General features: G+C 33.4%; 2 protein-coding genes across 4 annotated transcripts in view; one reads left to right on the top strand and one right to left on the bottom strand.

Moving 5' to 3' along the window:
• Positions 1-10,382, bottom strand: part of LOC106463188 — a 64,042-nt gene extending 53,660 nt beyond the window's left edge. For 2 of the 3 annotated variants that reach the window (XM_022391015.1, XM_013923186.2), the window contains exons 1-3: positions 10,288-10,372; positions 8,847-8,945; positions 1,353-3,945 (exon numbers count right to left, since the gene is read on the bottom strand). In XM_022391015.1, the coding sequence (XP_022246723.1) occupies positions 1,353-3,879 (2,527 nt within the window). In that variant the 5' untranslated portion in view covers positions 3,880-3,945; positions 8,847-8,945; positions 10,288-10,372. Of the gene's footprint in view, positions 1-1,352; positions 3,946-8,846; positions 8,946-10,287 lie in introns of all 3 variants that reach the window. The other variant, XM_022391010.1, reaches the window with a different exon arrangement.
• The window catches only part of LOC111086781 (MFS-type transporter SLC18B1-like), a 69,454-nt gene continuing 54,203 nt past the window's right edge, over positions 5,704-20,954 (top strand). Inside the window, exon 1 of the mRNA XM_022391028.1 lies at positions 5,704-5,743. The gene's annotated coding sequence lies outside the window, so the exon portion shown is untranslated. The remainder of the gene's footprint in view (positions 5,744-20,954) is intronic.

Consider the following 20,954-nt stretch of genomic DNA (forward strand, 5'->3'; position numbering starts at 1 on the left):
AATTATCTCTTCTAGTTACGACCTTTGTACTCAGTTGCTAAGCCTTTTAAAATTTTTCACGTGGAGAATATGAAATGAAATAATTTCTAATGTTTTATATATATAGTTGAATAACCAAAAAATCATAAATTACTATATCAATACCATAGAATTCCACTAATTTATCAAACTTAGTAAATAAGCTGTATTTCAGTCTTAAAAAGATGAAATTTTGAGCACAAACCACCTCCTTGAAATCTTGGTTCAAAAAAAAAGAGATGGCATCCTAAGAAGTTAAAACAGCTGAGAAAGCCACTAGGGGAACATTTTGAGCTTTTGATTGATTATCCATGTCATATATAATAGTAAGTGTATATAAGGGAGGGTTTCCAAAAATGGAAAGAGGTGGGTGGGAAGCCACTGTGTTTGATTTATTACATTAGCAATATCTTAGCAAATAAAAAGATAAAAGGTTCTTATTTTATATTCAAGCTTGTCAATATTGTAATTTGAGTGCCTAATTCATAGAAACTAAAGACTTAGTATTTTGACACCACAAACATCTAATTTGAACCAATGCTGCATTCAACATACCACGTGACACACACAAAAATCAATGTTTAACTGCATTTTGTTAATAAATACTTTTAAATTAAGAAATTGAGTAATGTATAATATTAACATTTGAATTATAATCTACAGTTTGAAATCAAACTTATTAACATAAATTCATGAAATAGTAGTTCAATAAAATTTTGAATGCGGGTCAATAAATGCAATGACATGGCCTTTGACCCATATGGAAAGGGTTAAGAAGCTTACAGAAACAAACCTTTTGAAGTTAAGCTGGACACTTCTAAATATTGGAACATTTTGGAATTTCTTCAACTACAAGATTACCCAAGTTTTACTAAAATTATATTTCAAATACATTTATTTAAATATGATACACTTGACAGAATAAAGATGGGTGGCTTTTCAACATGTTTACATTCAATTATGGCTTTCATCAGTCCAGCTAGGATCACAATAGAGACTGTTACCCAATGGAGTATCTTTATATTGTAGTTTTTACATTTATACACATCGTGTTCTTTCATACGTTGGGCTCTTAAGATGTACATATTTATTTTATGTTGTAATTCACGTGCTTATTATGCAGAAGCTTATGAAAAGAAATTAATTATGACCACTTAAATTTACACACATAATTGACATGTGAAAAACAAGACACACATGATATTTTTCAGTTCTATATGTTCAACTATTTTTTTTTATTAAGTAAAACTATGGGCCAACAGAGTAACACATATATGGGTAATAAAATTTAGATGTCATTATATTAGTAAGTTCAAAATCACAAGTATACTTACAAATTTTTTTTCTTGTTCTTCCCATTGTTCTTCTGTCAGTTGTTGGTGCTCCTCGTACAAAATTTTCTAGCTTTTCAACTGCACTATATTCCCTAACTTTCTCAAATTTGTCAAGTTCCGTCACTTCTGTTCTTTCACTGTCTATTTGTTCAACTGACTCTACTTTCTTGGTTTTAATTTCTTCACTACTTGTTTGTCCAAGAGTATCTGATGGCATGGGCTGACTTCTGCCCAAGCTTTCTTTATCATTTTTAGTAAACACTGAGTAATCACTGTTGTTCTGAAGTTTTGAACTTTCTGTGGATTCAATGTTTTCCTTTTGCTCTGAAGCTCTAACATCATTTGAGTTCCAACTATTTTGCTCTTTTCTTTCTGAAATGCTTTTCTGGAAAGGTGACGTTAAATTCTGAGTAATAAGATCTGGTTGCTCAATATTACATTTCTGCTCACCTATTTGTGCTGTGTCTAAGCCAGTACTAGCAATATTGGAAGATGTGCTCTGGGTTTCACTGTTTTCATAATTTATTGGTTCTTTACCTGCCACCAATTCTTTTTTACTTGAATTATCAAGAAATTCTGAACAGGCAACTTCTGCAAGTTTCTCAATGTCATCCCACACACCAGCAGGCTTTTCACTTTGTTCTGTGCTTTCTTTTTGCTTAGCCGAATCAACATGAGCTTCCTCTTCTTCAGTCATCTCCCCAACCTCAGCTGTTGCTCCAATGTCTTCAACTACACGAAGAGAAACATCAAGTTTTTCTTTGTCTCCAAATACAACATTAGCTACAAAACATTCTTCCCCAGCAACAATATGCTCTGTATTTATAACTTCCACACCTCCTGCAACTGTTCCACCCTGCACTTCGTCTGTAGCTGTCTCACCCAACACATCTTCCACAACTGCCCCACCCTGCACGTCTTCGACAACTGTTTTACCCCGCACTTCTTCTGTAGCTGTTTCACCCAACACATCTTCCACGACTGCCCCACCCTGCACGTCCTCGATGACTACCCCACTCTGCAATTCTTCCACAACTGCCCCACCCTGCACGTCTTCGACAACTGTTTCACCCCGCACTTCTTCTGTAGCTGTCTCACCCTGCACGTCCTCGACGACTGCCCCACTCTGCAATTTTTCGAAGACTGTCTCACCCTGCAATTTTTCGAAGACTGTCTCACCCTGCAAGTCTTCGACGACTGTCTCACCCCGCAAGTCTTCGACGACTGTCTCACCCCGCAAGTCTTCGACGACTGTCTCACCCCGCAAGTCTTCGACGACTGTCTCACCCCGCAAGTCTTCGACGACTGTCTCACCCCGCAAGTCTTCGACGACTGTCTCACTCTGCAAGTCTTCGACGACTGTCTCACTCTGCAAGTCTTCGACGACTGTCTCACTCTGCAAGTCTTCGACGACTGTCTCACTCTGCAAGTCTTCGACAACTGTCTCACTCTGCAAGTCTTCGACAACCGCCTCACTCTGCATGTCTTTGACAATTGCCTCACTCTGCAAGTCTTCGACAACTGTCTCACTCTGCATGTCTTCGACAACTGCCTCACTCTGCCCATCTTCCACAACTGTCTCACTTTGTACTGCTTCCATAATTAATTCATATCGTATATCCTCCTCAGATATTTCATTTTGCACTTCTTTCCCATCTTCATTACTATGCACTTCATCAATAAGGGCTTCACTCTGCAAATTTTTTGTAATTGTTTCATCTTGCATTTCTTCCACATCTGTTACATTCTGAACTTTTTCCCCAACTGTTTCACTTTTTGACTTTTCCACAAGTGATTCACTCCAACTTTCTTCCACAAATATCTTATCTTGCACTTCCATGATAGAATCACTAACAACTTTCAAAACTCTCTCTTCATGTTTAACATCAACATCAAGAAATCCCTGTACCTTTTCATTCATAGAATAATGATCTAACTCTTCTTTTCTTTCTAAAAATTTGCCATTTCCATGGATTTCATATTCTTTTTCAATGTTAAAATGTCCACCCATGCATTTCTTTTTCAATAAAGAATGTTCTTCTTGCAATTGTTCCTGACTTACCAAGTCACCTTTATCTTTTATTCCCACTTGACTACTTTCTTCATTTTTGATTCTGACATTATTTTCTTCAATTGCCACTTTCTCCTTTACATTGATACTTAAAGACACCAAGTCAGCTGTTTTCCTGTATAAAGAACTTGATGTGGGAGATCCACCAGTTGAATCCCTTGCTGGTGAAAACATAGTATGTGATGGATAAGCTTCATCATGTTGTGAACGTGAGGGAGATATGTTCAATGAGCCCGTTTCTATACGTACCACTTCCTCCTGAATACTCTCTTCTCCAGTGTCCATTACATCCTCCAAAGGAAGCTCAATTTCAACTTCCACTGCATCAGTTTCTTCTGGAGACACAGCCACTTCTTGCTCCCTGGGAGTTTCTATTACCTTTGTTTCCTGTTTCTGAACTGGCTTTTTAGCTTTTAAAAATTTTGCCCTTGTTCGTCTTCTTGGTGTATCATCCATAATGAAAAATGAACTAAAGTTAAAATTGGCTTCTTTTGCATCAAATAGATGAAATCACAAAAGGATCTGTAATACAAAACAGAGATAAATGTTACACATTTTTTATATACATACACCTGCACAACTTTATCATTCTGCCTTTAAGCAATTTTGTGGGGAATAAAATCTAAAACTCAGCTATAAAAAGAGTATTTTCAAATTCTACTTTGCAACTGATTAGATTTGAATTAACGATAACAATGTTCATCACTTATACACACCCAAAAATTCAAAATCTACCTTGAAGATTAAAGTTGTATGCAATTACGGTGCAAACTATAACATTTCACTTAAAATTTTTTTGTATAAAGTAACATACAGAATTTGAACAATTTCACATCTTTTAAGCCAAACTTCAAACATATAGAAAATGATTAATATTTAGAAAATGTTTGAACAGGCAAATTATTGTATCAGCAAAGATAAAGTAATAAAAAAATTGGTTATATCATCCAGTGCAATTTATGCCATAAATATTTGAAATTTATACTACAACTTCAGTACTTTTATACACCTCACATTTAAATTACATTTAAAATATACTTTTGTATGTATTTAGAATTATAGCTCATTTTTTACTAAAACATTAAATTTTGTAGATTTCTAATCTACATCTAAGCCAACTAAAATTCTGTTTGCTAGAATAATTTAATACAATTACATGAATCTTCAAGCATGCTCAAGATTAGCCTACATTAGCCTTTGATGTTTCATTAAACATGACAAAACATCACCAACAAAAATTTTTTGGAAGTATAAATATACACACTGGTTTTGTGGAAAAAGGATTCAAGTATAATTGTTGATATCAATGTCAGTGTTGTCTCTATATTCTACAGTTTAACCCTATAATTATGGGCACCCCTGTACTGCGCATGTCACAAGATTTTACTTTGTTACATTCAAAATTTAATTAAGTAATATTACTATCAATGTATACCAATGAAATGAGCATTAAAATTTACATTATAGTTCAAAGTTTTATATTATCCAGGTTTTAATTCTTTTATTTCAAAAGAAACCTCAAAGAAAAATTCTTAAACTTCGGCATGATACACAAGTTCAAAAAAATTTGACATTTCGTCTCTGTAACTTAAATAGTTCTTTCTGTACACTATACTTCTATGTATAGACAGAAACTAGGTTAATTGCTCTGTTTACAAATTTTTCTATCAAGCCCCTTATGGAACATTGGGAGGAAAGAGAAATAATTTCTTGGAACTCCTGACATACTATGCCCACTATCTACACATACAGTTGCAATTTCTAAGCCAATCATATTTGGACGAGTTAGATGTTTCTAGCCAGAAGAAAGACCACATTTTGAAATACTATTTCCCAATAGTTATTATAAAATTGCCATGAAGAATTCCACAGAGAACTTGTCAAATGCTCTCAGTATTGTTGCTGCTTGCATCCATACTAGCGCTTTAGCATTATTTCTCACCTATAAATATGTTAGTTAGATAAACAATTAAATTTTATTTAGGTTTTAGTTTTATACTTTAGTTAATTATGTGTTAGTTATGTTTTAAAATGCATATTAGAAAGGTTTAATAATTTTTTAAATATAAGACAAACTGCCTCGGTTTATCAGGCTTAGTGTAGTAGGCAAATGTCCCAACATTCTGACGATGGCTATAGTGTCACTGCTGAGGAAACCCCGGAAAACATTTTTTGACATTTGTTGCAATAAGTAATAATGCTCAAGGATAGGAAAGGAAAATAAAACATCAAAAATAAGCTTGTTCTGAAAAAGCAAAAATTTACAATTAAGAATGTAAACTAAAAAGATTTTCAAGATTAATCGACGAAAAATTCAAAGGTATGTACAATTTTTCTATTTTAAATTTTAAACATTTCACTGCACAATATGTTGATTATATTACTCAAAATATTCAGAGCCTGAGTGCAAATAACTACAATACAAAAATAACAAATTTTTAATTAAAATACTTAATTAAAGCAACCTCAATTTTTGTGTATAAAATACTTCTAATCTTTAACAAAATCTTACCAATTGTTGTGAAGATATATTAAGAAAGTTCAGAGTTGTTGGAAGTATCGTTGAACTGTGTATCATTCTCCACATGAGATGTAGTCAAATTGGTTCAACCCCATAACCATAAAGTTAAGGGACCTGTTGCCCCCTGTATGCAAATTAAGGGGACATGGTTGGAATTTTGGAGGTCACTTTTGAAACATCTCTTCACATTAAAAAGTATTACAAAGGATGAATAATTATATTTAACTGATGGAATAGGATTGTGTTAGTACTGTTTTGCTAGTTACTTCCACATACCAATTCTACAAAATTTTTTAAGTTTCCAAAGCAAAATCTTCAGTAATCTGCATGGATGTGGTACATTAGACAGACTTAACTGTGCTCAACCCAGAATGTCATGGGTGGGCGCATTACTAGCACATTGACATTAATGCTGTAAGAAACAGTACGGAAGTTCCCTTGGGTTATATTAGTAAAGTAATTACGTTTGTATTTTACAGCTTTTCAGTAATGTAATTCACATGAAAATGTTCTTATCCTTTATTTACTTTATGCATAGACTTGCAATAATGACCCATAAAGAACACAGGGCAATGTGAAATTAGTTGTATATGTGGCCAAAATCTTTGTGGCTGGCTTCTCAGTTGTCAACTTGAAGGTGAGTTTGTCAATTCAATAAAGAAAAAATGTTAAGACTCAATATGAATGCAGTGTAATACCACACTAGTGGTCTTCTGATTGGTCAAAAGTGAAATGAATGTAGCTCTGTTTATAGCTTAAAACATAGACATCAAACACTCATTCTGTAACATATAGACCCACTGATGAATTTTTTGGCAGAATATTTTTCTCATTAGAATTATAAGTTTGTATAATGAATTGCCTGACATTCAGGCCTTTTCATAAAAAAAAACAAGTGTGTGGCCATTTGCATGTAGTTTTGTTGGATGAGGATAAGTAGACAGGAGCAACTGTACTGTTACTAATGCAGTGCCCCAGGGGTCATTTATTTCCATTAATAATAATGATAGGGTCATAATTCATAAATAGACAATTTACAGATGACATTAAACTCAGGCATTTCTATCTTTATTGAGGAACTGCAGAATGACTTGGATGAGTTAGTTATTTGGACAAATATTTAGCAAATTACCTTTATTATAGTAAATGCATAGTAATGTATTTGGTTTACCCTAATTTGGATAACTTATTTAATATCAACATGTTGATTACAAGTGAAAAGAGGCAATTATTTCATTATGTAAATCACTTGGAATATCATGTACAGTTTTAATTCCTTATCTAATTTAAAGGAGAGCTACTAGGATGGTTCTGAGGGAAGGGTTATCTTATTGGGAAAGGTTAAGACCACTGAACTTATTTTCTCTTGAGAAAAGGATAAGAGGTTATCTTATCTGGATATTGACAGGATAAAGGTCTCTGACTTTTTTGTGCTATATTCTGAAGACAAGAAGATAAAAGTTAGACTTTGAAAAAAAAAGCTAGGTTCCAGTTAAGCCATGTATATTTCTCTAACAGGGTGATTGGCTTACAGAATGAGTTGCTATTGGCAGTAGTAAAGGCTGGCACTTTATAAGAGTTTAAAGGAGAATTTGATTTTCTGAAATTAAAGAGAAGGGTTTAAGCAACTTTCCCTCAAGGTTGCGTATGCAGGGAGGTCCCTTGTTGTCTGTACCTTACGTTTCAAGTATGCATGTTAAGTATCATAACTTAAATTAATTATATATATTCTTTTTCAATTGCATTTATTCTTTCAAGACTAAACAATATCAACAATCTCTACTTATTTCATACACTTACTACCTGCACCTGTCTTTACTGTTTTAACATTTTATGAAGCAGGGAGCTCATTTACAAGCAAAAAAGAAAGTACTGAGTGACATGTTTATAATACCAGTTAAAAAAACAGTGACAAAATACAATCAGTTAAATAAATTTTAAAATAATTGTTACTTTAGAAATGTTTTGATACATGTTGCTTTCCCTGTAGTGAAAATAAATTTGACAAAAGAAACTCTGATTTACTTGTTTAAAAACATTAAACAAAGAGGTTAAAGTGATCCCAATCATATTTAAACCTCTAATAAGGGAAATTAATATGAAAGGAACACAGTAAATAAAATTTCTTTTCTGAAATTACAATGACAAAAACAAAGACAGAAATTTGTTTTTTGCTCAAAGTGCTACAATTCTAAGGTATGGTGAACTAACAATGGTAGCATGGTAGCTGTCAAAAATGTATCTTTTAAAAAAGATATTTATCAATGAAATTAATGTATTAGTTTACAACTGGGATAAAATTCAAAAGTTCTTACAATATTTAAATTAGTATACAGATTAATTAAAACGTGTTATTTCAAATATATTGTGAACAAGTATAAACTCAAATGGGCTTCAATAAACTTCGATTACTGAAATTTCAAATAACAGCACAGCAGTAAACTGCTTTTGTAAAGTGTTTTCAACTCACTTCTGACTTCAAAAATCTATCAGATTGCATCAGCTATGTAACATAACTATGTCTAATGGATAATTATAGTAAAGATACTTAAAATTCTACCAATCTGCACAGGATTGTTCTTTAGTTATATTTGAAAATAAAAGAGTATCAACAAAGGCATAGAATTTTTGATAGAAAGAATAGAGTTCTTGTTACATAATAATTGAACTTAATTATGTGATATGCAATACTTAAAACATTTATTATTTCTGTAAAAGCCATTTCAGCAACATCTTGAATTTCATACAAGGAAATTTCCATGTTGACCAAATAAGTGACAATACCATAATTTGCTTGATGAATAACTATTATATCACAACATAGATATAACAAAGGACAATTTAGTTCTTCAAGGCTGTCACTACACATACAGCCTTGAGAAGAGTAAAAATTCAAACCCACCCTTTATTTTTCATGAAACCATCAATTCCCCTATTAAGCTCTTGTATGTTGCTGGCCTCCACTACTGCTGATGCCAATTTATTTCTTTAGTCAATCATCCTGTTAAAAAAAATAAACTCTATTTACTGATATATGGCTTGTCTTTTTACAAATCTCAAGTTTGTGTCCTTTCATCCTTTTTTCATCAAAATGCAACACAAAGGAATCAGAGGCCTTTATCCTATCAATCCCATCAGTAATCTTATAAACTTCAATAAGATCACCATTTGTTTATTTACAGAAGAAAATAGATCTTAACCTATCCATATGAAATAACCTTTCTATCATCAGCATCATTCAATAATATGCTATTCCAAATACAGAAACAACATTGAAATATGTTAATGCTTCTGTTTAAGAATTATTGTATTACATTTTTGACTTATTACAAGGCTGTAATACACTATAGAAATTCTAAATTAATGGCACATTTATTTACTAGCAATTTTTATTTAAATCTAACTTAGTAACTACAGAAGATAACAGCTCAGACAAAATGATGAATATGTTTTACAATGAAACATCAGCATCCATTTTTAATATCTTAATACACAAACTTTTTTGGTCCTTTTGGTGACCAACTTCATGTTTCCTTTGTCCTTCACTTGGTTAGTTAAATATGCTCATAGAACTATTTTAATGGGGTTGTTAATTACATTTATCTTTATGAAGTTATGGTCCACTTGCAATTTTCAATATCCATAATACTGCATTTATAAGTTATATATCAACTTATCAAGTAACTTGATGTAGTTTACACTGTGTTACAACCATTATGATCTCCTTCACTCTTCATTAAATTGTTGGTCACATTTACATTACAATCAGCAATAGCTAAAATTACATTACTAATCATCTGTTCCATTAGTGGCCCATGATTTTTTACTAACCTCATTTGCACCTCCAACGTGAATTTACCTAATAATAATACTATTTACTACTAGTAGTGATACTTAGTGTCAACCTAGCAGTAGTAAGTACTTTACTGTTAGTGTTACTACTAGTAATACTATTACTAATGTTAGTAGTAGTAGTGTTACATTACTAAAGAGTGAATACTACTAACATTTGATTTGTTCTCCCCTAGTCCTGAGCAAATTATCTGTTCAGCTAGGAAAGTATTTACACGCATCTCTACAACACACTATCGAATACCGTAACAGTACACAGAGCTTCAAGTTCAACACAATGGCAAGGCAATACGATTTGTACGAGTTTCGACGCCATGATTCTCGTTTCTGACACGGCCAACCATGCCCATCACTGGCACTGTACACTGGACCGATATGCGCCTCCATGGGTGTGAATTTTTACAACGATTTTAACACAATTTCATCTTAATACGTCAAACACATAACATCTATTTCATTACAACATAACAATACTAAATTTCTTAACTCACCTAAACAACAATTTCTTTCAAGCCATCCTTTTTTTTTCGCATATTATACGTACGCAACTTCCCGCGTTGAACAACTGCGAAGTATATAACTTATACTCTTGGTAGCAAGTCTTTTAGTTACAAAACGCTATCTATGATAATAACATTATTTTTTTAATAATAGAAAATAGCAGATGTTTTTTGTACGATAATTAGTTTCTCTTTGTTTTTTATGTTCCGCTTAACGAATATACGAATTTATATGCCTCTGTATTATATTTGAGACAGTTTAATTGTGAACGGCAAAATGTTTGTAGATACAAACAACTAAAAAATTAATATTTTGTTAAAAATTTAACTTTAAATGCCTCAAAGAGACCAAAAGTACATTCTAGTACATTTCATACCTATTTTAAAACATTGAGCTCGAGAGGTATATAATACTTGAGCGAGGTAATGTTTCATACTTCACAGTGTCATTAATTCCTCATTTCCTGGTAGTGTATTTCCACGCGTGAATAAAGAATTAATTTAAAACCGTTCACACTTGCGTATGTGGTCTTTTCTGATTCAATTTAATTCTCTACAAGTATCAGACAGGCCCGTCTAATAACAGCAGAGTCAACCAGGAAATATGTGGAGTTCTGTATTTAACAACTTGATTAAGTTTATTAGTTTATGTGAAATAAGGAGACTCGTCAAGTGTGATGAAATAAACATCATTATATCTACAATAAATAAAAGAAAGCAATACTTTTACTAGGCTGTGTTTAGTCCCACAGCTTTCACATTCTTGCGATTGATCTCCAAATAGTGTTTTTATTTGACGATCTCCTAGTAGAACTGTAGTGTAGAAGAAAGTGTACTTAAAAACTTAACAAGTAAACTTGGTTTCTTTGTTATTTAGACAAAATCACCTCTTGGCCCTTGTTATTTTACAGCATTGGTTAGATGTAACATACAGAGACAATCTCCATTCGGTCGACAAAGAATATTACAATCATCACAGATTATTCCATTCATGCAGAATAGATATTATCTAATATAGAGAACAAAAAATAAAGCAAGTAGAACAAGGAAACCTCTGTGGTTTTCTGGACTACGTGTTTATGCTAACTGCTTTGGAACTAAATGTGTATTCATTCATGGGCTTGCTAATGGTAAATGTTAGTCCAACACTCTTAGTGTCTGCAATAACTTCATGCCCCTTTCTGTAGAGGATAGTCCAGTGTATATGCTTCATAGGTAGAGGAATAATCCATGGTAGAATACTGAAAGTCCAAATTCAAATGCAAGGTTGGTTGAATTGTATTTGGCCAAAGGCTCAGTTGAGTGCATATGTTAAAGAAGGTTGAAACAAGTTTTTAAAACCACAAACTCTGACATCATTTACTGGTCAAGCAACACGCTTAATGTGTACTCTTGCCCAACCTCACCTGTAGAATGTGTGTCCAGAGAGCCTAAGAATTTCATGATTCTTGGATTTCTTTGTGTTTCCAATAAAATAAAACAATAGGAAAACACATTCTATGCCTCCAACCTGGCATGATTTCTCACCCAGTGTCTGGTTGTCATGCAAACAGCACTCAATTCCAATAGAAAGAAATGGTGGTCGAGGATGCAATAGGTTCCTAAGCAATTGAGATAGGCGGTACTAACCTCACTTTTAATTGTTAGCCTTTTCCAATGTTTTCATTGTTTTCCTTAGGGATTTTCTTCCAGATACAAATGTGTAACATTTATCGTTCAAATTAAAATATTTTACTATGTGGGTGGTACATTCCTCCTCCCCTAATTACACTTACAGCTTGCAGACTTCATAATTGAAACCTGTATTTGTAATAAAACAACATTGGGAAAATATTCAGTAAAACGGTTTGCTTGCTAAAATATATCATTCTGCATGACATAAAACATTTCTGTTACAACAAAATAAAATACTGATTTTGATCAACTTGAAATATTTTCTACAATATGTTTCTGAGCAAGAACAGAAAAATTGTGTTACAACTACCAGATAAAACTGCATTCTTTAAAAACCCCATGTAAGACTGTGGGTTCTCTCTCTAGCAGTAGCGTGAGCCTCTTTGTTACTTTTATCTATTCCACGAAAAGTTTACTACATACTGAACATCAAAATTGAAACACTCTCTTATTAATGAAAAAAAAAACAAAACAGATACACTAAATTTTGTAATAATACCTTTTACGTCAATTATTATGGTTGTCTTATATCCATCAAAGCAAATCATTTGTCGCCATGCCCTCATTTATTTTTTCTTGTTTAATGGTACACTCTTTGTGTGATTGTTTCAGTTGTGATAATATGCTTAAAAATATTTATGAAGGACTTTGTGTAATTTTCCTACAGCATGCTGTCCACACAGGTGTATTTATTTACATATCTTTATTATCATATGTATGCATGTTATCATTATGTTTCATCAATCAGTTTAGTAGTTTACATACCACATGAACCACTTTCGTAGTATTTGGGTTACCTCCCAAAGCTATGCTTGGTAGTGATGAAAGTGCATCCAGGGACCACCAAATTCAACACATTTACATTAAAATTCGTGCTGCTACTATTGTATTCCAATACACGCTCAGAGAAAGCTGGATTCCCTTGCAGATGGTAGATCCTAATTTTTCACATGAAGATCGATTAAAACTTAAAGAGTACAAGGTGGCATTCTCCACAGTGTTCTCAGCACTCAGCTAGATTGTTGAAGTGATTTTCTCGAAACATCACACGACATTTGACATAAGATAATTCACTCATTGGCTTGGAAAGTAAGTATTTGCAACATTCTTTCAAGCACTAACTTTCATCACATGATCGTCCTAATTGTCAATAATCAAGTGATAATTCTACAATGTAGCACATACATTGCGTCTCAATACCATTTGATAGCTTGAAAAGCAAGAAACTCAACTTCATTCCAGTTTATGATCATGTAGATCAGTGATTGTCCTAACTTTCAATGATTGAGTAGCAGTCACAAAATGTAGTTCATACATTCTGCTGGACATTACTACCCGATGGTTCAGTAAACAAGGAGTGATATTTCCTTTCAGTCTTTGTTTGTTCCAACCAACGACTATCTTAACTTTTACATGAGTGGTGATAGCACAATATAATATATACATGACGTTTCATGTCATTACGTGTTGACTTGAAAATAAAGGCTGTATCACCCTTACAGTCAACAATCTTTCAGTTTCTTGAATTTTTAGCTTTTAATCAAGTGAAAATCACACAATGTAGTTCATATAGTACAGTGTGCCCCACTTGATAGATTTGAAGCAGAGAATGCCACTTCCTTTCAATAATCAGGTGTTCTACACAATGCTCGTCCAGGCCATTGTTCATCAGTCTCACCTATATCAATTAGGATATCGACTTTGACATTTCATCTATCAGTTAGAACTATTAGTCACCTCAGTCTCCAGCAACTCCCCATTTGGTTAATCAAAACTGGCAGATAAGTCTCTGCGACTTCCTCTCCCTCATCAGGAACGATTCGAGAAAGTTTCCTCATTCTCTTGTGACTCATCATTTTTTATCTTTAAACCCCTGGTCAAGCCAGTGCTCCAAAGGCTTGTCTATGATGTATGGATGCAGCTTAGTAGCGAGTGACTAATTTGTTGGCGTATCAGGTATGGGCCGTTCCAGCCATATTCAAGTTACTTAAATTCCACTGGAACATTCCATAACTACACCACTCTTTCAGTATCCAATATAAGCACCTCTTCTGCTGATGTGCTGTCTTTCTGAGTTATTATTGAGCAAATTAGTGTGCATCAACCACCATCAATCTCAGCCATTCTACGTATTATTCGAAACGCTGAGGTACTTTTGATTGTTGTGAAGAATTATACATCATAAGTAGTACTTATTGATCTATTGATTAAATATGTTAATGTGTTTTGGGGAGCAGACAGCCAATTGGATCAAACAGAAATCACTTTCCATTACATAGATGTGGGAGATGCCCATCAAATTAAACAACTACAAAGCCGGTTTCCCTGGGGTACCAAAGATATATATACAATACTGAGATGCATTAGATGTTAAAGGATGGGAACATATTGCCTAAATAGAGTGTGTGGTCATTTATAGTAGCAATTGCTAAATAGAAGGACAAGTTGTGGAGGTTTTATGTTGATTTCAGAAGAGTGAACACCATGACACATGTTGATGGCTTCCCATTACACCAGAAAGACAAATATTTGGACATGTCAAAAGGTGCTCGTTGGTTCAACACTTTAGACCTGGTCTTCAGATACTAGCAAATTGAGTTAGTCTGTACGAATTCTGAGTCATATCAATTGACTTGTGTAAAGCTCTCGCCACTTTTGAGAGGTTAGCAGAGCTTGTGCTTAAACGACTACAATGGGACAAATGACTGGTTTATGTGGTTGATGTCTTGACATTTGATCACACATTTTCGTCTGCTGTTCTGAATAAGTTCATGGTACTGCATCAGGTATGAACAGGTGATTTGAAGTTGAAGCATGATGTGATCCTTACTTTCCAAGCTATTGAGCACCTTTCTTCAACAAAACAATCATCTGGTGCTTTGCAAGGAGTGCTTATTGACAAGCTGAGAGGTGAAAGTTCTCCAATACCACCCACTCTATATTCCCTCAATGCACATGGGCATGTATAATGCCTACATTTATAGCCAGGAATAGTTGTGTGCTCAGTCAACACAGGATATTAATTAGGTTGTAGTGAATCTGAATGAATTAGGTTTGATTTTATTGGATATCTCTGTATTTCTTTTCTGTGGTACGTGCTATAATGAGTGGATCTACTCATAAATGTTAGTGTAATAAGTTTGCTAGTTTGGCTACTGGTGTCTGCAGTCATTTAGGAGAGCAAATATGTTTTACTGTGGATTATTGTATTCAATATAGGCTGATATGAGAGTGTGGTTAATAAATATAGGTAACAAGAGTGCGAATATTAACCCTGGCTAGGAGAAGTTTGGCTGAAAAGTGATAGCTCTGCTGAATAATTTGTTTTGTAATGCTTGAAAACAAGCTAAGTTTCATTGCTCACAAATGGCAGCGCTTCACAACACCATAACTATTGATACATATCTCACAGCAGTACCCCCAGTTGGTTACCATGGTAATAGAGCTTTATGCCACAGGCACTCTGTCTATTGCTAATAGTATGTGTGGCATTGTGAACTATAGAAATATACGTGTGTATATATATATATATATATATATATATATATTAATGTGTGTGTGGTATTACACACGTGTATAGAACATTACACAAAATCATTCATGAGCATTGTATAACATAAGTGAACTAATCTCTCAAATACAACTGGTAAGCAACATTTGAATGAAGGAAATATCTAATCATAATATTAAAATCACGAATTATAGAGTGGAATGTAACTACTGGCCTGGAAAGCATTGTTTGAAGATACAGTGAGCCTGTTATTTTCATTAATGTGTAAAAGAGAATACTTTAGTTTCATCACTGATATATTGACAGGTAGTGAATTTTCATGGAAAATATAAGAGATACGGTTAGTCTCATACTATGATAGCCAGCAAACAGTTTAACATGTTGTTTTGCTAATAGTAGTTTAGACATTTTCAAATGGATTTGTGAGAATGTGAAATTTTTGTGTGAAGTGAAATTCATAAGCAACAGCGGGTATCATGTCAAAGTTAAACTTGATGTACCCAACGTTATATTTGGTTGTAAATAAATGTTTTCAATTATCCAGATTTAATTTTTTTCTGAAAAAAGAGAAGTTTTCTGAATATTTTCTTAACAGTTCAATACAAGGCACGATTATAAAGTACGAGAATGAAAAGTGTGCACCAGAAGCAAGAAGTAACACTTGTATGGTATTGCTTTGTGCTTGTCTTTAACCCTATGGACACATGCTCGCTTATTTTATACGACATTGTAACACCATGAAACCATAAGCGTGATGAAGGTATACATATTACAACTATGAAAGTACTTAATGTATTTTTCCACATCTGGCAAGCTTTTATTAAAAATTGCAAATATTTTCTACGCAAATTATGATCTTTTTTTATGAAGTAGTTTTGACTTCTCGGAGTGCAAAGCGATTTTCATGTTAATTTGCATAGCCTGTAAAGCCTCCTAAATAAATATAAAACGTTTTCTTCAGTAACACTTTATATTTTTCTGTTAGTTTCTCTATCCTAGCTCTATACAGGCTCGGTCAATTTGACCGACCTTGTAACCACCATAATAAAAAACGAAATAAATCAAAAATTGCCCTATTTTCTTTCCAGTATGACTGCATATTGCAACAGAAAACTACATCTGTTTATTCTCGTAACAGTATACATTTGTTTGTACTTAATTTTATTTTGTATTGCCTTTTAAACAGTGCCTAACAAATAATCCCACTACAAACTATAAATCATTTGGCGAACACGTTCCTGACATTACTTTATTGAATGATATTACACAATAGCTGTTCGCGAGCATATCTCATGAAGAACTTTTATTATTATTAATTTTTTCATTATCTTACCTAATCTAACCTAATATGTTTCTATTTTTACATGTTAATTACTTTTATAACAATAAATAGCGAATATACAAAGAAAAAAGAAATATAGTACTTACCTTTGACATGTTGTTGTTGTTTTTTGCTGTTGGTTGCCAATGAAATTTAAGCCTAGTTTTTGAAATGATGATACTACACAAAATATTTTTTGTTTGCTTAAATAATACACTTAATAAGACAATAATAACATGCACAAAACAAACAATGCTCTATAACTATTTTAATTTAACTGGTTTTCTAACTAAGACAAGAGGCTTAAATTAATTTCATATGCTGCTCGATCTGAACACCAAGAGGAAAACTTTTAACGTGAAGACGAAATTGACAATACTCTATACTGAAAACAACGTAGCATTGTACGTCATTCGATAAATTAAAACTTTGCTTTTCTATTGGTTAAAATGTTATAGTATAAAACATCAGATAGAACTATTGGCAATTTGTGAAAAAGAGGATGTGGCAAGTGGGCGTGTTTTCAACAAGCAGTTTTGTATTTCAGTGTGTAAAATTTCAGAGGCTGGCTTGGATTTCATCTCAATAGAGCCAAAAGATGAATAAGCAATGCTGGATAATATGTTGGACATGGGGGATCTGACCAAGACCACTATCAGGTTCACTCTGATGTTTCCAAAGTCTCCAACTAAAACTAAACGAGCATTTCCTACTACCAGATTTCTGAAAAAGACTACAACGGAATTGAAGATGTCGACTGGATCAGGTCACCTCATGATCAGCCTTACCACAGCTAAACCTATTAGGCTGACACCTAAGGTCCAAACAACATTCAAGGGCTGCATGCAGAGCTACATATACCCACTATAGGGCTTCAATGTGGAGAAATCGAAAATACGTTTCTTATGTCTTCATCACTTGGTGAAACGTCATATTTCTGGCCTATAAAGGTCTTTCCTGGAGCTCAATTCATTGAAGAAGAAGACCTCCAATCAAAGGGTAATTCTCCCTATATCTTCCACCAGAAAAATATCATTACCTTTTCAATCTTCTATCACAGCAATGATGGGATTGACAGCCAGTATCAATGAAGATGCTTTCAACTCAACAGTAACACAGTGAAAGGGGAGTCCTCCGCACCCATATCAAAATATTGAAGCAACTCACCTTGTAGCAGATTCAGATATTAAAGCTTCACTGCCAGAAGCAGGAAGCCGAATGGATGGAAGTCTGAGAGCTATATAACCATAAGGGGGATAATCTGCTTAAATGTAGAAAGGCTCTACCACAGTTGGAAGAAAAAGTGTATCAACTCCAAGATGAGGTGGCAAAAACTCAAAAAGACGCTTGCAAGGGCCTGAGAGATCCTTCCCCAGACTACCACAATACAATGTTTAAGGACCTGCTGTCGGAAATTCCATAGGTAGACCATTCTCCTTCTTTTTGTATATCTTATGTATATGTACATTGTAAACTGCTTTTATTTATTTAATTCTTTTATATATGTGTGTATAGAAGCATTTTGGTATGCTTTATACAAAAGGTTTTAGTTTGTGTTGTACATGGGTAAAGTTTTCTTATTATACTTCTGTAAATATGTATTTTTCATTTTGTTATGTTAAACTTTCGTTCAATGTAAAGTTTCTTTTGTGTGTGATGCATGAATATATTTTGGGCTAATTTAAGGGAAATCACAGAAAGTTGAGAATACCACCAAAGCAATCTTGAATGGGCCAGCAGCACTATTTGTATTTTTGCGCCGAAAACAACATTATCGTTAATAATATTGTAAAATAGCCCTTTGTGTAGCTTTGTGCTTAATAATAAACAACAATAATCCTACACTATCCATACACACTTTCGGATAAGTAAAATTAGAATGGGGTTTTATTCTTAAAATAACAATACCTTGCAAAAGACTTCACCCCCTGTGCTAGTAATAAATTTTAGGTATTTTCTTGTGAAAGACATAACTCAAACGGCCAAAAATATTTATTATATTAATCTTAGACCACTTTTTAAAGATTACAAAGAACAAAAGGTGCATTGTTTCCAAGTTTAGTGACATAACACAAAAAATTCTTGAAAACACATGTTGCAAAAGTATCCATCCCTAACATGATTATGCAGTTAATATTTGGTTGAAGCCAAAGCCCAGACCTAAATGCACTCGAAAATCTGCGGAGGGACTTGAAAATTGCTGTGCGTCGAAGACATCCTTTCAACTTACAAGAACTGGAGGATATATGCAAGCAGGAGTGAGCAAAAATATCTCCAGCATACTGTGCAAAGCTTGTGGAAGATTATCCAAACGACTTTCCGCTGTCATTGCTGCCAAAGGAGCTTCAACCCAATATTAACTGCATAATTATGTTAGGTGATGAAGACTTTTGCAACATATGTTTTCAAGATATTTTTTGTGTTATATCACTTAAGTGAATAACAATGCACCTTTTGTTCTTTGTAATTATTAGAAACTGGTCTGAGATTAATATAATAAATATTTTTGGCCATTCGAGTTATGTCTTTTACAAGAAAATAACTAAAATTGATCACCAGCATAGGGTGTGAAGACTTTTGCAAGGCACTGTAAATAAAATACCCATTTTATCGTATGCTTTTACGTGTCTATCTGAAATATTCATAAGGACAGTAAATTTCTTTCAAACCACTTTTTAAACGAAGAACTAACCATAACTGAAATATCAAAGAGTGCCAGTGTTGAAATAACTGTTAATTTCATCCTTCCATAACCAACTTAAAGTAGTTGTAGTACTTTTGTTTAGATGAAGGTGACATACAACAACAGCTATTGCATAGAAGCTTGAACCAGTTTGACCCTGTGTCCATTTCCTCAAGGAAAGCCATCCCATTTTAATAGCTGACACAGACACTTGTACAAACTGTTGTGAATTGGAGTTCTCTATAATGCGCTTGTTATTTGGAATAGTGGTTGAAGGAGGAAACTCAAGATTATGAGATACCACAATAGGACCATTCGTCTGACTTGAAAATGTGACATTTCATTATTCTTTCTTGTGCACTTGTCGAATGCAAATATTGGGAAAGCTTTCTAGAGCCTCAGCAGCCAGTGTAGTTATTTAGCAAAAACTAAAAGCTAGCCAGTAAATAAAGTAAATAGAAAATTACTATTATATGAATAAATACATTGTTTTATTTGTTCTCTTGTATTTGTGTGCATTTTATTTGCTGTCCGCGTTCGATTTATTATCTACATAACATTTTCCGAACCTGCGTTTTTGCACAAACTTTTGGCTACCTGATGAATATCAGTTTACCTAAATACCGAAGCAAACTGCTAAAATTATTCTAAACGTTTTAAGTTGTTTTTAAGCGTATCTCATTTTAACTTGATATGAAAAATCTTCTAATTAAAATTAATATCTTAAAGATTAAGTTTAATAGAGCTTAGTATAACCTACTTATCTGGATATATCAAACATATTACATAAATTCACATATAAACATACTAACTCTACAATTTATCTTTCATTTATTTGACTTTAGATTTAACTTGGAACCCATTACAGTAGATCGTTGCCATATTTCTTTTTGAGCTTAAGTAAAGTTAGTATCATTGTTTTCGTGAACTATGATTTATTTATTTTAATAATAAGACAGTGGTGTGATAAAGTGTCCATTTATGAACATACAAAATTTTTTGTTTTCATTTTAATTACGTTTTCGTAAATATTCTAGAAAATCCAGAATTGTCTAGCATATTCCAGATGTAATTGTACATTATTTCGTTAGATGGCACTATAGGTCGCAAGTTAATTTGTTTGTTTGTTTGAATTTAAGCACAAAGCTACACAATGGGCTATTGTGCTCTGCCCACCACGGGTAATCGAAACCCGGTTTCTAGCGTTGTAAGTCCGCAGACATATCGCTGTGCCACTGAGAGGCGGTCACAAGTTAAAACTTATCTATAAAATAAAATTTAAGCTCTTGTAAAATAAGAAATCGCTCTCAGGCGAAAAATTTATAAAAACCAAGAAGTTTTCTAACATTTCTATTTGCTAGGTGGATGATTAGGTAAGTATTCACAGATCACTCGAAATAATTTCATTTCATGTGACATTCAACAAGGACAAGCGTTTGTCATGTAGTTACGTCGTACCCAGGGGCGGA

Source organism: Limulus polyphemus, unplaced genomic scaffold, assembly GCF_000517525.1.
Source record: "Limulus polyphemus unplaced genomic scaffold, Limulus_polyphemus-2.1.2 Scaffold51, whole genome shotgun sequence".
Classification (NCBI taxonomy): Eukaryota; Metazoa; Arthropoda; class Merostomata; order Xiphosura; family Limulidae; genus Limulus; species Limulus polyphemus.